At 44.5% G+C, this 20439-nt stretch overlaps 1 protein-coding gene across 1 annotated transcript; it reads left to right on the top strand.

Moving 5' to 3' along the window:
- The first annotated feature begins 203 nt into the window (after positions 1 to 203).
- On the top strand, positions 204 to 18513 carry LOC115325879 (cell division cycle protein 20 homolog). The gene is made up of 10 exons (XM_029986589.3): positions 204 to 383; positions 625 to 843; positions 3860 to 3969; positions 4627 to 4762; positions 8450 to 8575; positions 10544 to 10734; positions 14338 to 14667; positions 16216 to 16341; positions 17126 to 17243; positions 17673 to 18513. Exons 2-10 carry the CDS (start codon positions 633 to 635, stop codon positions 17849 to 17851), a joined length of 1527 nt encoding a protein of 508 aa, XP_029842449.1. The 5' UTR covers positions 204 to 383; positions 625 to 632; the 3' UTR covers positions 17852 to 18513.
- The last annotated feature ends 1926 nt before the right edge of the window (positions 18514 to 20439 follow it).

Here is a 20439-nt window from a genome sequence, read left to right as displayed (position 1 = left end):
ATTGCGTGTTTCTTTCGTTTTAAACCTTTTAAACACATTTTACTTCTATGCTTTTATTTTATACGTTTTTTTTATTTTTGTTTTAAGTTAATACTAGGATTTATTTAAACTATTTAGTATAAAATGCATTAAAATGCAGACGCTAGCGCCACTTATTGTGTATATTTAATTTAAATGTTTGTCTTGTTAATGCCTCTTGCCACGTGACTCGCGGTCCATTTGAAACTCGCTGGTCAACGGTCGTTGGGTATAAAAACTCGATCGACTGAGCCGCTCAGCTGGTCGCACTTGTGCCAGCGCCTGTACTGTCACCTCATCCACATTGCATTGTCATTGTCCATCTTCAACATCCATCTTCGTCGGACATCCATCTCGCAAACAAGGTAAGTGATAATTATTATGCAAATAAATGCAAAGGTGCAAGCGAGCTGGACAAGAATGACGAAAATTTTCTGCCACAGTTCCCTTACGTCGTTTTGTTTCCCCATGATAAGTTAACGGCCTTACCATGCCATTTTTAATAGCAATAATAATAACATTAATACTATCTATTCGGCTTTCAGGGAGTGCCGGACAAGTGCCAGCTTTCTGTTTTTATAACACTTCGCCGCATGTTCATTCCAGGCTCAGCCATGTCGGACGAAAATGGCTGTCAGCAGAGCGGTGTTGGGCATAAACTTAACACTTCTACGACGACCAGCAAGGGGCTTTTGCCGCTGCAGCCCATGAAAGCTGTCTCCGGCGAAAGGTCTTTCAACACTTCGCTGGGCTCGTCGCTCAACGCGACCGCAGTCAACATCTCCACATCCCATACGCCCTCGAAAACCCCGAGGAAGACACCAAGTAAGAACCCCCAGTGCTAATCGCACTTGTCCCCGGCGAGCTCTTCAAGGCGTTCTGCGTGGTGGTCAGCAATGTTACCAACATATCCTACTTGTGAAACACCTCTAACACTTAAATCCCTAATCATCTTACAGCCGTCAGCTTTTAACCCATCCAAGCATAACACTCCACGTCATTAATTTGGTGGTGTCGGACCACTGATCTCTATGACAATTTGCCGGATCACTCACTCCCGCTTGGTCGCTGCAGCGCGAGTGCGGGCACCGGAAGTTCCGTCTCGGCCATCTCTGAGGTACTAGAAGTCAGCTTTTTGGACTGTCGCAGGGGCTGGGCGGCAGCTTGCTGGACGACACGTTTTCTGCTCATTTGCCAAAGTTGTTGTTTAAGACTTGGTGTAAGTGGTCGTAGTCACTTTTAGTTACCTTTTAGAACACATGGAAATTTTTGCGAAAGTGCAGCACCGCAGGAAAAAAGCACAACTCGTCAAATGCAAGTTTCACAGCGTCATCAGAGGAAAATTCACACGCCAAAGTGTTGCATCTCTGCCTTCGCATGCTTGGATATCAGTCAAAAATCTACTCCGTGTGGGTGTTAACCCTTCGGGGAAAGTTTTCAAGATGTGTCATGTTTAGGCGTTTGCTGCATACATATCGGTCGCAGACTTCTAAATCGTCCAGCTGTTCCAGTGTTTCAGTGGTCGCTATGACGCACTATTATATATAACAATGTCCAAAATCTACTCTGATAAATCTAAATTGCTCATGTTGCATAAAAACACATTTACAGCAATGCAGTTAAGTGCGGATTACAAACCACATAGCTGCTTTTGAACAATTGAACCAGGGGCGTCTGTAGTGTTTGGGAGACGTTGGGATCGAGAAACTAATTTCCATTCCCTTCTACTGAATTGATTGCTAGAAATGTATCAAACACAAAGAAAGATCATCGCTGCCGATGCGCTGTCCCTCCTCTGTTCTGTTGGCACAGAATCAAACTCGTTTCTGGCCCACGAGTGCTGCAAGTTATAAATGCATCATCAGATTGAAATAATATGCACGACACACCGTCGGGAATCATTTATATGGCGTCGATTCTTGATTGGTATCCAAGCATGCGAAGGCAGAGGCACAGCACCTCGGCGTGCCAATTGTCCTCTGATGACACTATGAGTCTCGTGTTCACAGATTTCTGCCTTTTCCTGTGGTGCTGTGCTTTCATGAAAAATTTCCCTGCATTCTCAAAGGTAGCCACGACTGTTTACATGAGGTGAAATTTTAAAAATGACGGCAAACGAGTAAAAAAATGTCTTATCAGCATGCAGCTGCCCAGCCTCTGCAACGCTTTAAAAGGTGTTTGACCTCGGGTACCTCGAAGATGGCATCCGGTGGTCACATTTGCAGAGCGGGGATGTGCGAGCCAGGAATTTTCATAGAGATCAGCGTGTCGGACACTGGTCTCTATGACAATTGCTCGATCGCGCTTCACCGTTTCGCAAATGCAGCCATTGGGTGTTCCGTATTGGCCATCTCTGAGACACCGGATGTTGACCTTTTCGAGCGTTGCAGAGGCGGGCGGCTTTGTGCTGAAAGACACATTTTCTGCTTGTTCCCCGTCATCACCGAAGTTTTTCAAACCCTTGTGTAAACGATCGTACTTGCCTTTGAGAACACAGAAGTTTTTACAAAAGTGCAGCACCGCAAAAAACGGGCACAACTCGTCGAATACAAGTCTCACGTCGTCATCAAAGAACATGCCTTGGCATGCCGAGGTGCTGCGTCTCTGCCTTTGCAAGCTTGGATACCAATCGAGAATCATTGTTGTCTGGATGATTTTGAAGGTGTGTCGTGCATCAAGGTGTATGTGCCTCTGGAGCAGAGTTTTACTTTACTCTGATGACTATATTTGTAACTTGCAGCATTCGCGATCCAGAAATAAGTTTGATTCCGTGCCAACAGACCAGAGGGGGGACAGCGCAGTGGTGGCGGCGATCGTTCTTTGCCTTCTCTACATTTCTGGCAATAAAATCAGTTGAAGGGAACGGAAATCCATCTTTTTTATCCCCCCATCTCTTGAACACTTCCAGCCCTCTATTCCATTGTTCAAAAGTGGCAATGTGGTTTGTAACCCACACTTAACTGCATTGCCTTATCTGCGTTTCCATGTGCCATGACTAATTCGGATCCGTTTTACCAGATCTTGAACATCGTTAATAGTGCATAATAGCGAGCACTGGTCAGTGCAGTTTACCGGAACAGCTGGATGATCCGGAACACCACAACTGATATGTATGTGGCATAGATGCCTATGTGGACTTACCTTCAAAACTTTCCTGAAGAATTAACACATCCGCACTGCGTCGATTCTTGATTGGTATTGAATCAAATGAAGCAAATCGAAGTTCAAAGCGCCCCTCAACTTTCATGCTGTCTTTCGAGTGACGTCTCTGAAGGACCACCTGGTTCTCTCCTCAGGGACCCTAGTAGCTTCCTCCGCCACTGCCGACTTTTCAAGAATTAGCGTTACCGTAGGTTGCGGCGAGCGATCGACACAAAGGACTGTTTGCCTCGGGGCTGCCTGCGAGCCTAGCAGTGGAAAGGGAGAGCTTTTGTTGACTTTTGCATATCCCCCCCAGTGACATGCCATTGTAGCTCCTGTAAGAACCGCCGCACGCGGCTACAGTTTGGCAAATGATAAGTGTTTTTCCTTCGTGATTATGCAGCGGAGTAGCAGGAAGGTGGCACAATTTTTTTCTCACTTGACCCTAAATACACATTATAAAAAATGCGAAAATTTTGCTTAAAGACCGACATACACTTTGCGCTTTTCCCTTTTGCCGGCCTCCTCCTTTCTTGTATCCTCTCCACTTTTTTACCTTGCCCCAACTTGACTCCCCTTGCAGCTTAGGAGAGGGGGAACACTAACAAATATCTCCCTTGCAGAAAACCGAGGTTGTACGTCAGCCTATAACGTTAAAATCATTGCACTGGCCCTTTAATTTTGTAAAACATTTTTCCAGGCAAACAAAGCCGAAAGAAGACTCCCAGAAAGACTCCCGTGGCCGGCAATGGGGGAGACCGCTTCATCCCCAACCGCCACAGAATGCAGTTCGAGCTCGCCAACTACGTCGTAAGTGGCGGTGTACATTCTGCGGGGAAGGGCCATGACTTGTGGATCTCTGGGGAGCGACCCTAGATATCTAGGGTTGACTCAGATCGGTTTTAAAGGGATGGCTTCATGTGGGAACCCTCGCGGACTTTTTTTGTTCAGGTGTTCTAACTGCGCGACGTCATAATATTACGTGACATGGCATCACAATTTCCTCGCTAATATTAACCGGGCAATATCCCCACTCTAATTCGATAGAAAGTGCTTCGCATTAAAAAGCCCGTCAAGTCTTGTCGCATGTTAATGGCATCTCATGGGCATCCAAGCCAGGCGAATTTTAAGTTAATTTATACCGAATAACTCTACTGGGGCTGCAGGCTGCATACAAGACAGTGTTGCCCCCTATCGTGTCCACTTCCAGGCAGACATTACTGTGTCTTATGGAAAATAGACACATAAGGGGGACCTTCTTTGCCAGCTCTAGTTTCTATGCTTGGCAGGGACGTGCCGGACTGTTCTTGTGCAAAGCTGCAGTTTTCTCTTTGTATTATTAAAATTGACCCTCCCAAATGTCCAGTCATGACTACATGACAAATCTTTTTTGCGAATTGAGGATGGTGATTGCTTTCCCGCTTTTGTACGCTCAAGCCCAACTTTCTTTCCTGCCGTTTTCTGCAGCTGACCAAGAAAGAGAACACAAGCGAGGACGGCGAAAATGCGGCGTATCGAGCAGCGTTGGAAGGGCAGCTAAATGCGGATCTGGCGAATTTCCGCATCATGTCGTACAGTGACAAAGCGCCGGCCCCGCCTGAAGGTAATGGCTATGACCACTTCAAGATTGCTGTGCGGTAGAGCTTCTCTATTGCCGAGGAGATTGGAATGTAGGAGGCACTTTGTACAGCTTGTTTTTCAGGGCCCGTTGTTTACCGAACCCAAAGCCCGTTGACTGGATTCTTTACATTGTCCGCTTCGACCAAGTGTGGTGCACAGATTGCTGAAAACTGATATAGCTTTCGGCTACGTCAGCTTTGCGCTGCATTGGATGCGCAAACAAATATGTGTTGTCTCAGCGGTGTAGTTTTCAAGTAAGCTGCTAGGGGTGCGCTGAATTGATCTTCTCCCCAATTTCATGGTTGGCATTGGCGTCACATTAGCTGCCATTGTTGTTGCAGCCGAATTTGTTTTCCTTTGTGAGAAGTAGGAACGACACCAGCATGGTGCAATGACTTCATGGCCAAGCCATGTATAGCTAAAAAAAGCCAGTTTAGAATGAAATATAATTTTTTTTTTATTACGTTAGCATCTCAAATGCTTGCACCCATGTTGCTAGCTTGAGGTTACTTTACCATACTTTAATGAAAAGTTGTGATAATTGGTGAAAGTATTTGAGGTATTCGTATATTGTACATACCATTGTAATTTGGCAATGTCTGTGTTTTACTGGCATTTCTTCCGTGTTGGCATGTCCGGCAGGAGTGCCAGCATAAGTTTCTGGCAGATGTGGTTTTGGCATTTGTGGTCAATGAATACCACTGTGTATTAATACGATAGCATTCTTTAGCTAACCCCCCCAGATTTCTTGGAGTTTCTGGCCTCCTAACACGCAGTAGACCATTTCAGCTCACATTTGCATTCTCTTCAAAGGACCTTGACATTGTCCAAAAGGTTGTTTTTGATGTCGTCCTAGAGGATGTTTTAGACGTCCTCGACATCGTTCTCAAGGTCATCCTTGAGATTGCCCTAGAGGTCGTCCTAAAGGTCATCCTAGATGACTTCTTTGATGTCATCCTTGAGGTTGTCCTGGATGAATGCTCTCGTAATTCATAGACAACCAACAATAGTGGTTTTTGCAGCCAATTTTTGATAGCACTTCACTACAACACTTGAGTTATCACTCTTGCTTCAGGGTGGTACTCTAGTGGGCAAAAATGGCATGTTTCATTATACTTGCAATGTTGTAAGATTTGTTAATTTAACTGAATAACTGTCTACACTGAATATGTGTAAGAGAAGGTACTCACAGTACTGCTGAAGTAGAGGAGCATTGAGTACCCAATGATGTGATTGCTGCATCAAACAGTGCTCACCTGGTGTCGGATTCTATTGGGGTCATGCATGAAATCAGGAGAGGTGAGACTTGCAGGTGAAATTAATAAACATATAAGTATATATTTACAAAGAGAAAAAAGAAAGCTAAATAAAAGATTAAAAAAAATATAATAAACAAATAAAAAAAAAATCTTTAACACAGTGTTAGGCCGACAGTTCCAGACTCGCGTCACCGTGGAGGTTGAGTACGTGATTGCCGACAAACTTCCCTTGGAACATTGACCGTCGGCCACTCTCGCTCCTGATGAATTTGCCCGGTGTAGTTTTCATAGACAAGACGGGAGCTTGCTGTGCGCTGGGGTGGGTCCAGTTGCCGCTGTGTAGTCGCTTTGGGACGTAGCCAAAGTCAAACAGTCTCGTCCAACCAAAAATCTCTCGCGCACACTCGCAACCTAGGATCTCTCTCTTTCTCACTACACGTTGCACCTTGTTCACCTTGCCATCCTCTTTTTCTTCTCCGGTCCACAATCGTAAAACCTGGCTACATCCTGTTATAGTTTTCTATATAGTTTTCTAAGATGTGAGGACTTAGCACCTACATTGTGCCAACTTGGTTTCACTTAATACTGAAAATATAATAGATAGGGCGTAGCCACCCCAGCGTATCGTTACAATAGACTTGAGAGTTATCAGGGCTTTCGATTATCGCCTAAAATAACATACTATTTGATATGATCTTTTATCAAACTCTGACAGTACTCGGAAGTTTTGCAATGTTTCTCATGTCCATGGTCTGTTCTGGCAGGTGAATTAGCTTTGTTCAATGCACCTCACCGCGCACTGGTGTGCTGCAGTGAAGTGAGAACTGTAGAGTAGGCATTGCGCTTTTGCGTCTCTTGCTTGGCTGCAGTGCACCCGCGTGCTAAGGGGAATGCACTCCTTCAGAGGGGGAGGTTTCGCATAATTCCTGAATAAAACTCACTAGTATGTATGATAGATTGGGCACCTTGTCAATCGCAAGGCGTGGGCAGGCTCTTGTGCATCTTTCTTGTTTCGTGCATCCATGCGTTCATGCGCGACTTGCTATCAGTGCGGGTTGAGATGGCGTTGCTGCATGACAAGGACGGCACCACGAACACGGAACTCGAAATGGGACGCTTTACAAACTTCTGTGTGCGGCGTTACAGCAAATCTTTATTTACCCATTCGCTGTGGCTCAAACATTGCACTACCTAACCAACCGTGGTCTCAACGTTTCGGAGGAGACGGACTTTGACCTTGCACTCCGCAGCTACATTCCAGAATATGGGGCGTTTGCTGACATCGTGATCCCTGAATGGGTAAACGCTTGTGTTACCTCCACGATTTTTCTTTTTTTTTTGGTTCGAACAAGCTTTTTGTAGGCAAAACAAGATTTTTTCTTTGTTATATCCACCGTTTTTCTTTTGCACGCATGTGCACCGACCTCAGGCTCGCGGAAATCGGGGAGGGAATGCGTAACGAAGTAAAGTGTCTTTCCCTGCTTCATTTTATTTGGTCAGACGTCCTCCAACCGTAAGGTCCGCAGCTGCGTCATTCGGTTAGGATGAATGTTCGCAGACTACGGAGTCTGTGTTGGGGTATTTGAAGGGGTGTCGATATTCGCTTAAAAAGGGGTGGGCGATGCCTAGGGATATTACGGTGAGCACCCATTTCCAAATTTGTAAGATCTTGGATAATATGCAGAAGGCATTTATATGTAAAATTGATGTCCGGACAAGTGCCCATCCCCGATTCATATGTTGGACAGGCAAACAGATGAATCTTGTCTTTATATTTGCAGTGGTGTGAAGGAAAAGTAAGTGTGCACTTATGCTCTGGATGGACATTTGGCTGCTCGAAGCGATGCTCCAAAATGACTGACGATTTTGCATCACTGATGATGTGCATTCATTTTGCTGCAGTTTATCTGGAATTCTTCAATTAACGCCCTATTTTAACTTGTCCAGCAAAATGTTGAGATACTATTTGTACTGTTTTCGCAAGCCGTTAAACACCAGTTCAAGCATACGTCGCAGTACTTAATCAACACCAAGAAAGGGGCTGATGCTGCACCGTAAATTGGCACTGTTGTGGAACAGTATCGCTTTGTGGTCAGTCTGCGCTGAATCGGTGATGTTGGCGCTATTTACAGTGTAGACTAATAGAGCTGTGGTGTATGTCAAGCCTGCCCTAGAAATCTTGTGAAATGCATTGAAAACAAGAGCAGTGGAAACTTGAACCCATTCATATTTTTGCCGAACTTTCCCACATCTGGTGTAATTTGCATTTCATTCCAGCAGTTTAAAGTTCGAGAAACTTTTTCACGCTGCCAGTATAATTATGTATAGTTCTTGTACGGAATTGTTTGTGTGGATGTTCTGAATCCAGAGAAGTTGCAAGCTCTCATCTCCTTTTTGTCGTTTGTGCCTAGGTCACGTGGGAAGCCGTGTCTTGTATAGCGCCTCGAAGCCGACCACGTCTTCCAAGAAGGCAACGAGATATATCCCTAGGACGGCGGAGCGGGTTCTCGATGCTCCCGACATTTGCAACGACTTCTGTGAGTGGTACTTTTTTGCTTTCTGCTTGCTAATAACATTAAATACATACATGATCGGAGTGTTCAAGCAGCCAATGAAGTGTACCTTCTATTCATGTTGTCACTTTTTTTTTTTCTTGCTGATTTTTTAAGTGCTAGTTGAGTTCATAAAGAATGTATACCAATATGCTTTAATCCTACCAAAAAGGTAAATAAAGCAGATTTATTGCACCAAATCACATTTGAAATGTTGGCAACTAGAAACCTCGGTTAGTACAACTAATGTTCCTAATTCTCAAACTTCATATTTTTCATAGTAAATTCTGCATTCAGTGAAGTTTATTTTGTTTATTTTTGCAGGGTTATTATCGCAGTTTCACGATTATAGTCTGTCATAAATCCTGAGGCCTCGTCTTTAAAATCTGCACATAGCATTCTTTCAATTTTCTAGATTGTGTATTTTAGTAATGTTTGGCTTGTAAAATTGCAAGGTATAATTCTATTCTTGCAAGAAAGGCCACCATATGTGTCCTAGGGTCATTGGTGTATGTCGGTGCAGACGACAGAGTTGGTGACTATTGTAACTTGTGGTGTCGTCTCCCGATAAACGCAGCGAGCAGACTAATTACTCGGTCGAATGAAGACTACCAGGTCGTCTGCTTTCAACAGAGGGTCATCTGCATCCTGGCAGTAAGAGGGCACAGACGTCAAGGATGTCTCTACGTAGCTTGACATCGCAGTGCCTCGCCACAATGCACCATTATTGGATCATCTCAGTTAGGGAACTTATCAAACTAACTCTGTTACGTGACTGCAGCATATCCTATGAAATACATCTGTTTTGAGACAGAGCGTCTTGATAGCACTTTAACACACTCTATGGTAGTGGTTTTTCACCATTGAAATTTTGCGGAGTTGTTGTGGATCAGTGGAGGTGATGGAGGACCCTGTTCATGGTGGGGGAAAGGGAAAGGTATAGGAATTAATTGTGATAATGATTTAATAAATAGCTAAAACTAAGGGCTAGTGTGAAGTAGACTTTTCTCATGAATATACACATGGGAACACTTGCCCAATCATAGGATTTTCTTCTCGTTCTAAAAAAAGACAACTTTTATTGCTGGGCCCCCACTGATGAGTCGGGGCTTTGCAAAACCCCTAGAATGCCTTCGTGGACCTCCATTTGAGAACCACTGCTCTATAGAATACAGGTTTGAAACTAAACTCTTGATGGCTCTTCAAACGACGGGAGGCGGGCTGGAGGGAGAGGGAAAGGCTGTACCCCTCTCTGCGGGAGTTCCACAACTGATCTAGTCTAGTAACCTTGCCTCTGTGTAGCTTGTCGGTGTCTCGTAACTGAGTAGCATAATGCCACTGTGTCACGTTAAACCGTGACATTACATGTCACGTGGCCACATAAGTTGACATTGCAGGTCACAACACATCACTAGGTATGTGATGCGACATGATCGTTGGGTTTGCGTCAAGTGATCGATGTGCCAAAGTTGGCGAAAAAAATTTATGCTGCGCCACAATAACAACCCATCAAGTTCGCAGTCTGCCTAATTCTGACTTTATGCAATGGGATCAAGGTGGTTTTACTTCCAGATTCTGCGTTTTAATGTCTGCAGGAAATCTCCGTCTATTGGGGCTTACGTTGAAGGAAGCGGAACACAGCGGCAGGATTACCCCCGCCTCCAAAAAACACAGTTGACCTGTAGACTTTGAAAACATCCCTGTACCGATAGGAAAAAGTGGCGAAAAAAAGGGATAGAGTTGTAGATGAAGATTTCTTTCTGTGAAATTTGGGGTCTTCATTCAATGCCTGCCCCAATTCATATTTTTTCTTTTTAGATTTTGATATAATTGGTTTAAAGGTTACTTTTCGGGGTCATCGCTGTATCTACCGAAAAGCTTAGAACCCTAGCCGTAGCTGTGGAGTCTACAACTTGTCGGTGATGTCAATATTTTTTTTCTTTCCTACCCTAGACCTGAACGTGATCGACTGGTCTTCCAAGAACCAGCTGGCAGTCTGCCTCAAGGGGCAGCTGTACCTGTGGAATGCGAGCACAGGCTCCGTGGATCAGCTCCTCGAGCTTCAGGCTCCGGACGCATACCTGTGCTCAGTGTCCTGGTCGGCCGACGGATCTTATCTCGCCGTCGGAACCTCCGAGAACCAGGTACGACTCCGGTTAAACTTTTTTGAGTAGAAATTCGACTCTGGCGTCACAACAGTGGGCAAATTTGTGCTTGGGGCAGGGGTTCTTTCCTATCTCGGGAGCCCTTCCCAGCGTTGGAATTCATTCAACAAGGGGGTGCAGGAGCCTGCAGACCACACAATGCAGCACTATCCGGCTTGCCATTGGAACACACTTTGTGGCTCTGCGAGTGGTGCCACGCCGTGGTAATAAAACAAGAACAAAAAAGGCAAAGGAAAAATTAAGCAAAGATAAAGCAAGCCACGGCACGAGCAAGCATTGAGCAGTGAAAGAAACGTCCCCGTGGCTCTCTGCCGCTCACTGCCTGTGGAGAGAACTGCTGCCCGTTTGTTGCATCTGTTTATTTTGTTTCTCCTTGGCCGAGCACCTCACCGTCCGCACTCTGCGGCTCCGCTCTCCTGAAAAGTGCACCAGTGCTTCGCTGCATTCATATTTTTCTCCTTGAGGCCCTGATTACCACAGTGAGATACTACTACTGGTCACTAAAATTAACTTTTCTCCAACCCACTTTCACAGCTTGTTTGACGGAAAGTTGAGACGACAATAAACAACGAAAAGAGGACGCTGTCAGATTGGCAGGCCTAATCTCTACTTTGTAAAGCATTTCAACATGTAGCAACGAAAACTCCAATCTGTAAAAGTAGCTATCGAAACATCTCGCTAGAATTGCAAGCATTCTTGCCATAGTGCTTAAACCGCTTATCCGACTGGCGATCGCGACATCCGACGGCACGAGACGCCGGCTCCTGCGACGTCGTTTGTTGCCGCTTCGGTACCGCTTTTGATAGATGGGTGGCATACGACACTGAACATGCCAGTGGAAGATGCATTGCAGCAGTGCCTTCTAAATAACAAAGGCGTAGTGGATTGTCTAAAGAATGCTGGGCACAAATTGCAGTGGTGGAACCGCCTTGCCATTTGCTCCAAACTGGCAGGACGAACAATCTGCTTCTTGATATCTAATTATGAAGATGTTCTTGTCGTCTCGGCGTCGTATTGCAACAATGAAAGCCATTTCTGAAGTATTACACTCCGCTTTGCTTTCGTAGCAGACGACACAATAGATTTGCTGGCCTCTGTTGTAGCGGGCGTCTTTATTGAATTGCGTCGGTAAACAAGCGACAAAAAAAAGTGCATCGCCACGGCCGTAAAAGCCTCCGCAATGTGCGTGTTCTTTTTTTTTTTTTTTTTCTTTGAAGAATTTAGCTTAGTTTAGGGCGGTGAAAATGCCATAAAATTAAACCACGTCGTGCAGATCAGTTACGACGACGACCTGAAGTACATTACCGGCTTATTGCAGGCCAGCATGAGAAACAATGATAATGTAATGATTGCGTAGGCGAGCTGGTGGATGTTACCCATTTTATTCTTAGCCCGAGACTGAGGCAGGAAAAGAAGAAAGTTTCAAAGTAGAAGAAAAAGGAACGGTCGAGGACACGTCTCACGTGTCCTTGACTGTTCATTTTTCTTCTACTTTGATACTTTCCTCTTTTCCTGCCTCAGTCTCGGGCTAAGAACAAAATGAGAAACAAGTTGTACGCCATCGAGGTAAGTCGTGAATTACAATTATTGGGGTTGTCAAGGCATGTCTATCGCGATTTGGTAGTAACCATCGCAGCGATGGTTACAACCAGGTAGTACGAAGAACCCTCGCATAGCGAGAGTCCGTAAACAAAATTTGGGATCTCAACCGATCGCTTGAAGTGCTTTTCTCACGGGTGCACTGAGATGTTTTAGCAGACGATCATCTCAATCGACGCCCGGAATTTTGATAAACCATATTTTGCCTCGGACCCTACTATGAATTCTTATAAGTGTCTGAAACTCGTTATATTTCAAACGAATGCAATATCAGAATACCGTCTTTATTCACATGATCCAAACGACGGCGCCGGTTTGGCCGGCCAGCATGTGAAAGACGGCATACTTCTTGCATTCGTCGTCTGCTGCAGGCATCGTGACGACCAGAAGTTGCAGTCGTGAATATTTCAGAAACAAGCGATTACCGGCACACTATGAAACTGCTTCGAATCAATTGGGAACAAATTCTACAGTCCAAAGAGTGAACCCCTGCCTTCCACTGATGTCACTTTTTTGTTGTTGCCTGTAGACTATCACTTTGAAAAACACTAAGGACCAAAACTGTAAATTCAATAACTTTGCAAAAAAAAATATTTTGACCTAATATTTGAGATTCTATTTTAACTATGTTTGTTGGTGAGCTTAGCAATATTTCAAGAAAATCGGAGACCATGAAGAAATCGCCAGAGTACCCCTTTAAGTGTGCTTCTCAAGCACTGCTGTACTATGGAGAAGCAGTACCTGCAGAGCTGAGACCGCAATCTTGCAACTCTCTTCGCCGCAGCCAAGCATGCCACGAGATTGGTCGCAAGTCGGTCTGGTATACGCGCGCGCCTGGTACATAAATAAACAGGATATGTTGTGATCGTTGATATTCACATTGCAGTAAAATCTTCAAAATGACCCGTGTTCATCATTTGTGCTTGTTTATTTTTCTTTTTAATTCGGAATCAAAGAATTTTTGCATATAGCGAGACTTTGAAATTTCGTGAATTAGGTATGGCTGGGTTCCTCTATAGGTTTAATTTTATGTAAAATCTGTCATTTACTTGCCATCCCAATGTAGGTATTGGACAGTCTATAAATATAGCTAGATTAAATTTAACAAGGCTCATAAGTGGGCTATTAGAAGCTTGGAAACAACCTTCGCGAGTTCGGCTGAATTTGCGATTAACCATGGTGTAACAGGAGGGAAAGGCAGAGAGAAAGGTGCAACAACTATTCATTATCCGGTTAAAAAATATTCGGCCAAAACCAATATTCGCTTCGACTTTGCTTCGAACCCAAAATCCATTACTGGCACATGCCTAATAAAGAGTTGTCAGTTTATGTGCAAAACGGTGCTGACATCAATCCTAATGAATAACTAGCACTATTCATTATGATTGGTTGGAGTAGCTATGTGCTCCACATAGCTGCTCTTTGAACGGTAGCAGGGGGAATAAAAGCGAGAGCAGCAGGAGACATTCAAAACAAAAGTGTCCGTTTGATGTCTAACTCGTGACAATTACGCCACGGTGATCCAAACCCTGCAAAGTAGCCAAAAACATTTTTTACATCAAATGCGGACCGAAGACGTCATCGGTACTCCTAATAGGTTAATTAAGGTACCTGCAAAATTACCACCATATGATTTTTCAATAAATAAATATCTGTAGTGGCCAGGTCCCCTGAAGGTATGACACTTTAGTCTCCCAACACTCCAACAACTGCACTTTTTCTACATGCTAACTTTCAAAGAGATTGTATAAAATTTTCTGACATAGAAGCTCAAAATTGTCTGCTCCAAAACCCATTTCTCCCCGCTACAAGAGCTGCTCCAAATCGCCACTTGTCAGTTCCACCACAGAGATTGCAAACGTGTGCTACGTCGGTATTCGCGGCTTCCGCGGTAACGTTAATAGTGGGCACTTGAACAAAGTGGGCGCTTCCGCAGTATTTTACAGCGAGTTGCATTCCAGTCACTCTACTCCGCGACTCCAGGTGCAGCTCTGGGACGTCGCGCAGCAGAAGCGCCTCCGCACGTTGACGGGCCACGCCTCGCGCATCTGCTCGCTGAGCTGGAACGTCCACACGCTGTCGAGCGGCTCCCGCTCTGGCCGGGTGCACCACCACGACGTGCGGGTGGTGGATCACCACGTGGGCACGCTGTGCGCCCACCAGCAGGAGGTGTGCGGCCTGCGCTGGTCCCATGACGGGCGCTGGCTGGCCAGCGGCGGCAATGACAACCTGGTGCACGTCTGGCCGGACTCCATGAGCCACGGCAGCGTCACCCCGCTGCACACCTTCGTGGAGCACCAGGCGGCCGTTAAGGTGCGCGTTAACACTTATGATGACCCGGCGTGTTCGATGAAGGGCACTTGTCGGCGAATTAAAAGCGATGGCTTTTGCCCGCGGAGAAAATGAGGAGTCTTTTCTGAATGTGTACCTATCAGACTCTCTTCAACACTAGTTATAACAAAATCGTTCGGAATCTGCGCATATTTTAGGGCTTTCATTTGTCCTCACAGTGTAGTTTGCGAGAAAAAAGTCCACATGTTTTTTCTATTGCCCTGAAATGAATAGGCGGTTTTTCAGTATAGGACTTGGTATATGTGGTAACAAACACATTTTAAACAATATAAGATCAAAAACAACCTTTTTCAAAAAATGACTTCAGTGTCAAAAATGATCTAAATCTGTTTGCCGTGCCAATAAGATGCCGGAAAAGGGAGAACAGCATCTGGCTACGGACTGAGGCAAGGGGGCTAGTTCTGCTACGACCAAGGGTCGAGTGAGGCAACGAGGTTGGTTTCAATATAATCGGCAGAACATGGCCCTCGTATAAGGAACATCAAAATGATGTCGCATTCGCAAAGCACCACAGAAACACCGCCCCGTTTTTTTCTTTGTCTATAATGCACACTTATTTTGCCTCAAATCACTTCGCGAGATATTTATTAGTGCTTTAGGTTCATTTAAAAAAAACCTTAAAAGAAAGATTTTTAAACAGTCTGGCAGGGACATGCATGTAAAAAACACAATTTTTTGCGAAAAAAAAAAAAAAAAAAAAAATTTTAGAGCAATATTGACGGTGCAAAACGCAATTTAGTTTGTAGTCACCTCCCTTCCACTTGTTTTCTTTTTCGGCATTTCGGGCACATGGAGGAAAGGTGGGTTGGCTTTGCCTTCGTGCAGGGGTGGAAAGAGCGAATTACCATCTCGTTGACCGAATGACCATTCTGTGACGTCATGGACGTCATGGTCATGGTCTCAAATAAATCTCTCGCCGTCAAAATTGCTCTAAAAATAATTTCTTGACACGTTTGACACCAAAGTTTTTATTTCTCTTCAGGGGCCCTTTGAGTCGACCAAGGCATTGTGTAAACTTACCTTTTTTTTTCTTTGGTTTTCCACCAGTTTGTTCACACTTCATCGCCTGACGATGTTCTGTAGGTGGATGAGTGAAACAGTTTGCCAGAGTGTTAGAAACATATCTACTATGGCATCATTTGCAACAATGATTTGGCAACTTTGTCCGCTGCAATGACCTATAATTTTTGATTCATTGCTTGCATTGCTCTTATGCTGTTTTTTTTGTGTGTTTTGTTTGCCCTGCCTTAGCTAAATGGTCATAGGCACTATTTCTATATATATATATATATATATATGGATATATATATATAGATATATAGATATATAGATATATATAGATATAGATATATATATATAGATATATATATAGATATAGATATATATATATATTGGAATTTTTATTTTTTTTATTTTTGGGTGTAGGGGGGGGGGGGGGGTTATTGGTCAAGGTTTTTTAAGGTGCAGAAGCAAGCAGAGAGATGGCTTATGTCTCGTTTGAATCCTTAGGCACTTGCCTGGTGCCCCTGGCAGTCCAGCCTGCTAGCATCCGGAGGCGGAACTGCTGACCGTTGCATCCGCTTCTGGAGCTGCAACCTCGGAAGCCAGCTCAACTTCATTGACACAACCTCGCAGGTATGCATTTACTTCCCCGGAATGTCTCGCGTTTAAGGCTCACACATGGAGCCTTCGACACTTTGCACCCCACGCTGTAGCGTCTTAATTCCAAATAATATTATTAAAGTTTGTAACGCTTTTTCAATAACTTCCTAATCTCTAATATCTATCGGGTCATCCGTTTGTGCACTTTGTCGCCAAATATGGCGGGCAAATCGTTGTCAACCAACCCTGCAACTCGAACATTGCGACGTGAAGTTACCACTTCGCACGACCTTGGGCTTATTGCGGAGAAGGCGCCGTGGTAACTGAGCTTTCGGTTGCACGTCAAAAGATCCCCAGGTCGTCGAAATTAATCCTCAGTCCTCCGCTGAGGCGTGCCAAATGCCCGTCGTAGGTTTGGCACGTAAAACTCCCAAATTTGACTTTCGCACGACCTTTGCTTACCGAACAAAAACATTCGGCGCTAATTTTAGGATAGATTGATGTCCCGTTTCTTCACGGTGTTGTGCAACCTCACGAATTCACACCGTGGTGTAGGGTCACGTTGCATCTTTTTCGGTAAATTTTGAGAGAAAGAGTCTCGTGATTTGATGTGGTCGCCTTCTCGGGCGATGTGACATCAATTTTCTTCCTGAATTTAGTGGGGAAGTTATTGAACAGTGTCTGGTTTACTCTCTGAAATAAACGTTCAACGATTGTTCTTTTAGTAAGAATTCCATAAATCGTGCAAACTTGCTGCCAATCTTTGTATTTTTGTCAATTCGATAACGCCGCCCTCGCCACCGTTTTCTTTGCCCAGGTCTCGTCGCTGCTCTGGTCTGAAGAGCACAAGGAGATCATTTCGGGTCACGGATTTGCAAAGCACGAACTCATCATTTGGAAGTACCCGTCCATGAATCGAGTCGCCGACCTCACAGGCAAGCGCTGTTCCCTTTACCTTTTTGCATTTTTTGCTTCAGGCTGGTGCAACAGTGCAACGCGGTGGTGTGCACTGTATGTGGGCGTAGTGCGCCACACCTACAACGACGCAGTTCGTCAACCCTGTTTTGGCGTATGGTGCATGCTGCTAAAATGTGGCCGATAAGGCTCGTGAACACACTGATATCAATGGTCTTTGATTTTGCAAATGAGCCCTGTTTTGTCGACCGTAGTGCTTTGAATGGACGAGTTTCTCGGTAAAGTTGGCAGGACAACTTGTGTCACTTGACCTAATTGTCAATTTGGTTTCCCTGCTAAATTTAGCTGAAAAATTGGCATTACGAGACCTGTGGGTCAATTCGGTTTCCCCTCTAGATGTAGCAGAAAATTTCATGTTTTTTTTATGTTTACATGCGCTCTTTGTTCAGGGCACACCGCACGCATCCTCAACACAAGCCTAAGTCCCGACGGCACCATGGTCGCATCGGCCGGAGCAGACGAGACTCTTCGCATTTGGAACTGCTTCGCCAAAGATCCAACCAAAAAGAAACAGGAGAAGCTCCAAGCACGGTCCATCTCGACAATGTTCAGACAAAGCATCCGCTGATGCAGATCATATACGTCCAGTCCACTCTCATGTTAGTCCACTGTCAAAAAAAAAAAAATAGTCATGTTTACAGAGCATTTTGTGGTCCGGAAGCTTCTTGCTTAGTAACCCAGCATAGATCAGTTTTGAACAAACATTGTCTATAACAAATTGTGAACCATTGGCTTTATGTGTAAAACAGTTGTCTTATTTTATGGGCAAATTGGGATGTAATGAAAATGATCATGTACCATGTTAGTATGTCCTTAGTTGAAGTGAAAAGCATGCATATTTTTCACTTACATTTTGGTCCTGTCAGCAGGGTTGCTCAACAAGAAGTGTAATTGTGTTTGTCTTACATTGCAGTAGTGATAAGTTTAGCTACCTTTTTTAGTTCATATATACATACACATGTGCATTTGAAGAAAGCTAAGTTTATACCTGCATTTTAAAAAAAATATTTGGCCGGGCCACAAGTTCTTTTTAGTTTTACTATGTTTGACAAGAGGTGGAATTGAAGTTTATCCCTCATTTTAGCTTTTTAGCCTTGCGATAAAGACATCTGAATTATTTTAATGTTCTAACGAGTCCAGTCCTTTTCTTAGGTGGTCAGCCTTCGACTTTGTGAATGTCCCTGCAATGAGGAATTTTATGTGGACTTAAATAAAGTGTATTTTGTGAAATGTCGAGCTGCTGATACTTACCTCGCAGATACATGCTTTCACTCCACATTTCTATCTTTTTATGATAAGAAATTTGACATTTGTGCACCTTATGTCTTCGCAATCTCCCAGCAGGAAGAAATTGTAAGGAGCACAAATGCTTTTTTCACTTACTCTGAGAATGTAACTTAAAATGCATCTGTTCCATTTGTTTAGTATGCTTATTCCTTCTTCATAACCATAACATAGTATATGTACAGGGTTTTCCACGGAACATTTGCCAAATGATTGCTGCCAAAAAGGCAGCATCATATAAAAAAAAGTCATTAGTCTACTCGAGGGCCTACTCGGGAATATTAATGCTTGGTTAAATTAGGCTAGTACCGTAATATCCCGAGTCATCGCCCACCCCCCTACGCCTGAAATTCATTAAAAAAGTGGGGTGGGCCATGTCTCGGTGGGCGAGCACAAACACTTGAAAAAAAGCGGAAATTTTTCTCTGCGTATCTAGCGCTGATGCACAAGAGATACATCAAACTCAAAACTCGATTTAGTTTCATTGTTGTATAGAAAAAAATGCTCACGAAAGAATATTTTACTATAGCGAAGTCCGTTACTTGCATACGCGCTAGAAACACCGCCGATCTGCATATAGCGCGAACGTTTGTTCCGTGAAAGAATGTCACCACTATGTTCTCCTAGTTAGTAAAAAAAAAAGAAAGAAAAGTTACAAGAAAATAGAAAAACCGACCAGGTGCAACGAGCGAGCGGACGGACCAAAGAAGCGACCAAGAGCAATGCTGGGAAAGCGGGAAAGCCCGCGGTCGCGTTGGCAAATACTTTGGCGTCGGGCCAAGTCGGGCGCCTTGTCAATTGCAAGCTCTTGCGCAACTTTCTTGTTTGGTGCGTACATACGTGCGTCCGTGCACGGCGGGCTATCAATGAACGGTTGGGACGCTCTGCAAACGTCTTTGTGGGGCGTCCCAGAAAAGCTTTATTTACGCGTTGGCTTTGCCTAAAATATTGCACAACCGCGGTCGCGACGGGCGGGAAGAAGGAGCGGGTTCGCGGTGACCTTACTTCGGCGGAGACAGACTTTGACCTAACACTCCGCGGTTACTTTTTATTTTGTTATCTCCATCGTTTTCTTTTCGCACGGATACACGACCACTTTGGGGTCGCTCACGGAGGAAATTCGTAAACAAAAAGAAGTGTCTTTCCCTCCTTCGTTTTACTTTGTCACGAACGTCCTCCAACTATAAGGTCCGCGGCCGCGTCATTCGGGTAGGATGAGTGTTCGCGGATCGCCGAGTCCGCGCTGGGGTATTTGAAGGGGTGGGCGATGACTCGGTGTTTTTCGGAAATCGATATTGGCCCAAAAAATGGGGTGGGCGATGGCTCGGGGATGGGCGATGACTCGGGATATTACGGTAATTGGTTATCATTTTAGTTTGTAAATTTATAGCAACTAGGAAGAATCCACTTCAGAAAAATGAAGCACTTTAAAGGACTTTTTTACTGCTTCTTCATTTGCACCGAACCTGAGTGCACTGAGTGTAGTAACTTCATGAACTTTTTCTTTTCTCGAAATTGGCTTCATTTTATGTTATAGGCATCTGAAAATTACAAAAACAAGCAAAAAATAACCTCCATGACGTCCTTGGTTTTGTCCCTTTTCCTGTGCCGAAGGATTCCCCTTGCTGTGGTTACTGAGGAACTATTACCGGGAGTTCTGCTCCCAGTAATAGGACTGTACAAGTGCGCTACCATTTTTGCATGACTGTGGCGGCGGACCCAAGGATACTAGCTTATTAAGGCAAAAGCCTTAAATGTCTCGTCGTTCAGTTGACCTTCAAAGTCCTTGAGCGAAAACTTGACACTAAAGGTACGAAAACCGGCGACACGAAAGGTACCGAAACCCACGGTTTGCCACCGGACCACGAGATG

This window comes from Ixodes scapularis, unplaced genomic scaffold (genome assembly GCF_016920785.2).
Source record: "Ixodes scapularis isolate PalLabHiFi unplaced genomic scaffold, ASM1692078v2 PGA_scaffold12__126_contigs__length_90152505, whole genome shotgun sequence".
Lineage (NCBI taxonomy): Eukaryota > Metazoa > Arthropoda > Arachnida > Ixodida > Ixodidae > Ixodes > Ixodes scapularis.
The sequence above is the reverse complement of the archived record's forward strand: the minus strand, read 5'-3'. Positions and strand labels throughout refer to the sequence as shown.

Bases quoted from the DNA above. Each gene is read 5' to 3' on its own strand.
- LOC115325879 (XM_029986589.3), top strand. From the start codon at position 633: ATGTCGGACGAAAATGGCTGTCAGCAGAGCGGTGTTGGGCATAAACTT. The intron at 3,970-4,626 runs GTAAGTGGCGGT...CGTTTTCTGCAG, and splicing joins TCGAGCTCGCCAACTACGTC to CTGACCAAGAAAGAGAACAC. The intron at 8,576-10,543 runs GTGAGTGGTACT...TTCCTACCCTAG, and splicing joins CGACATTTGCAACGACTTCT to ACCTGAACGTGATCGACTGG.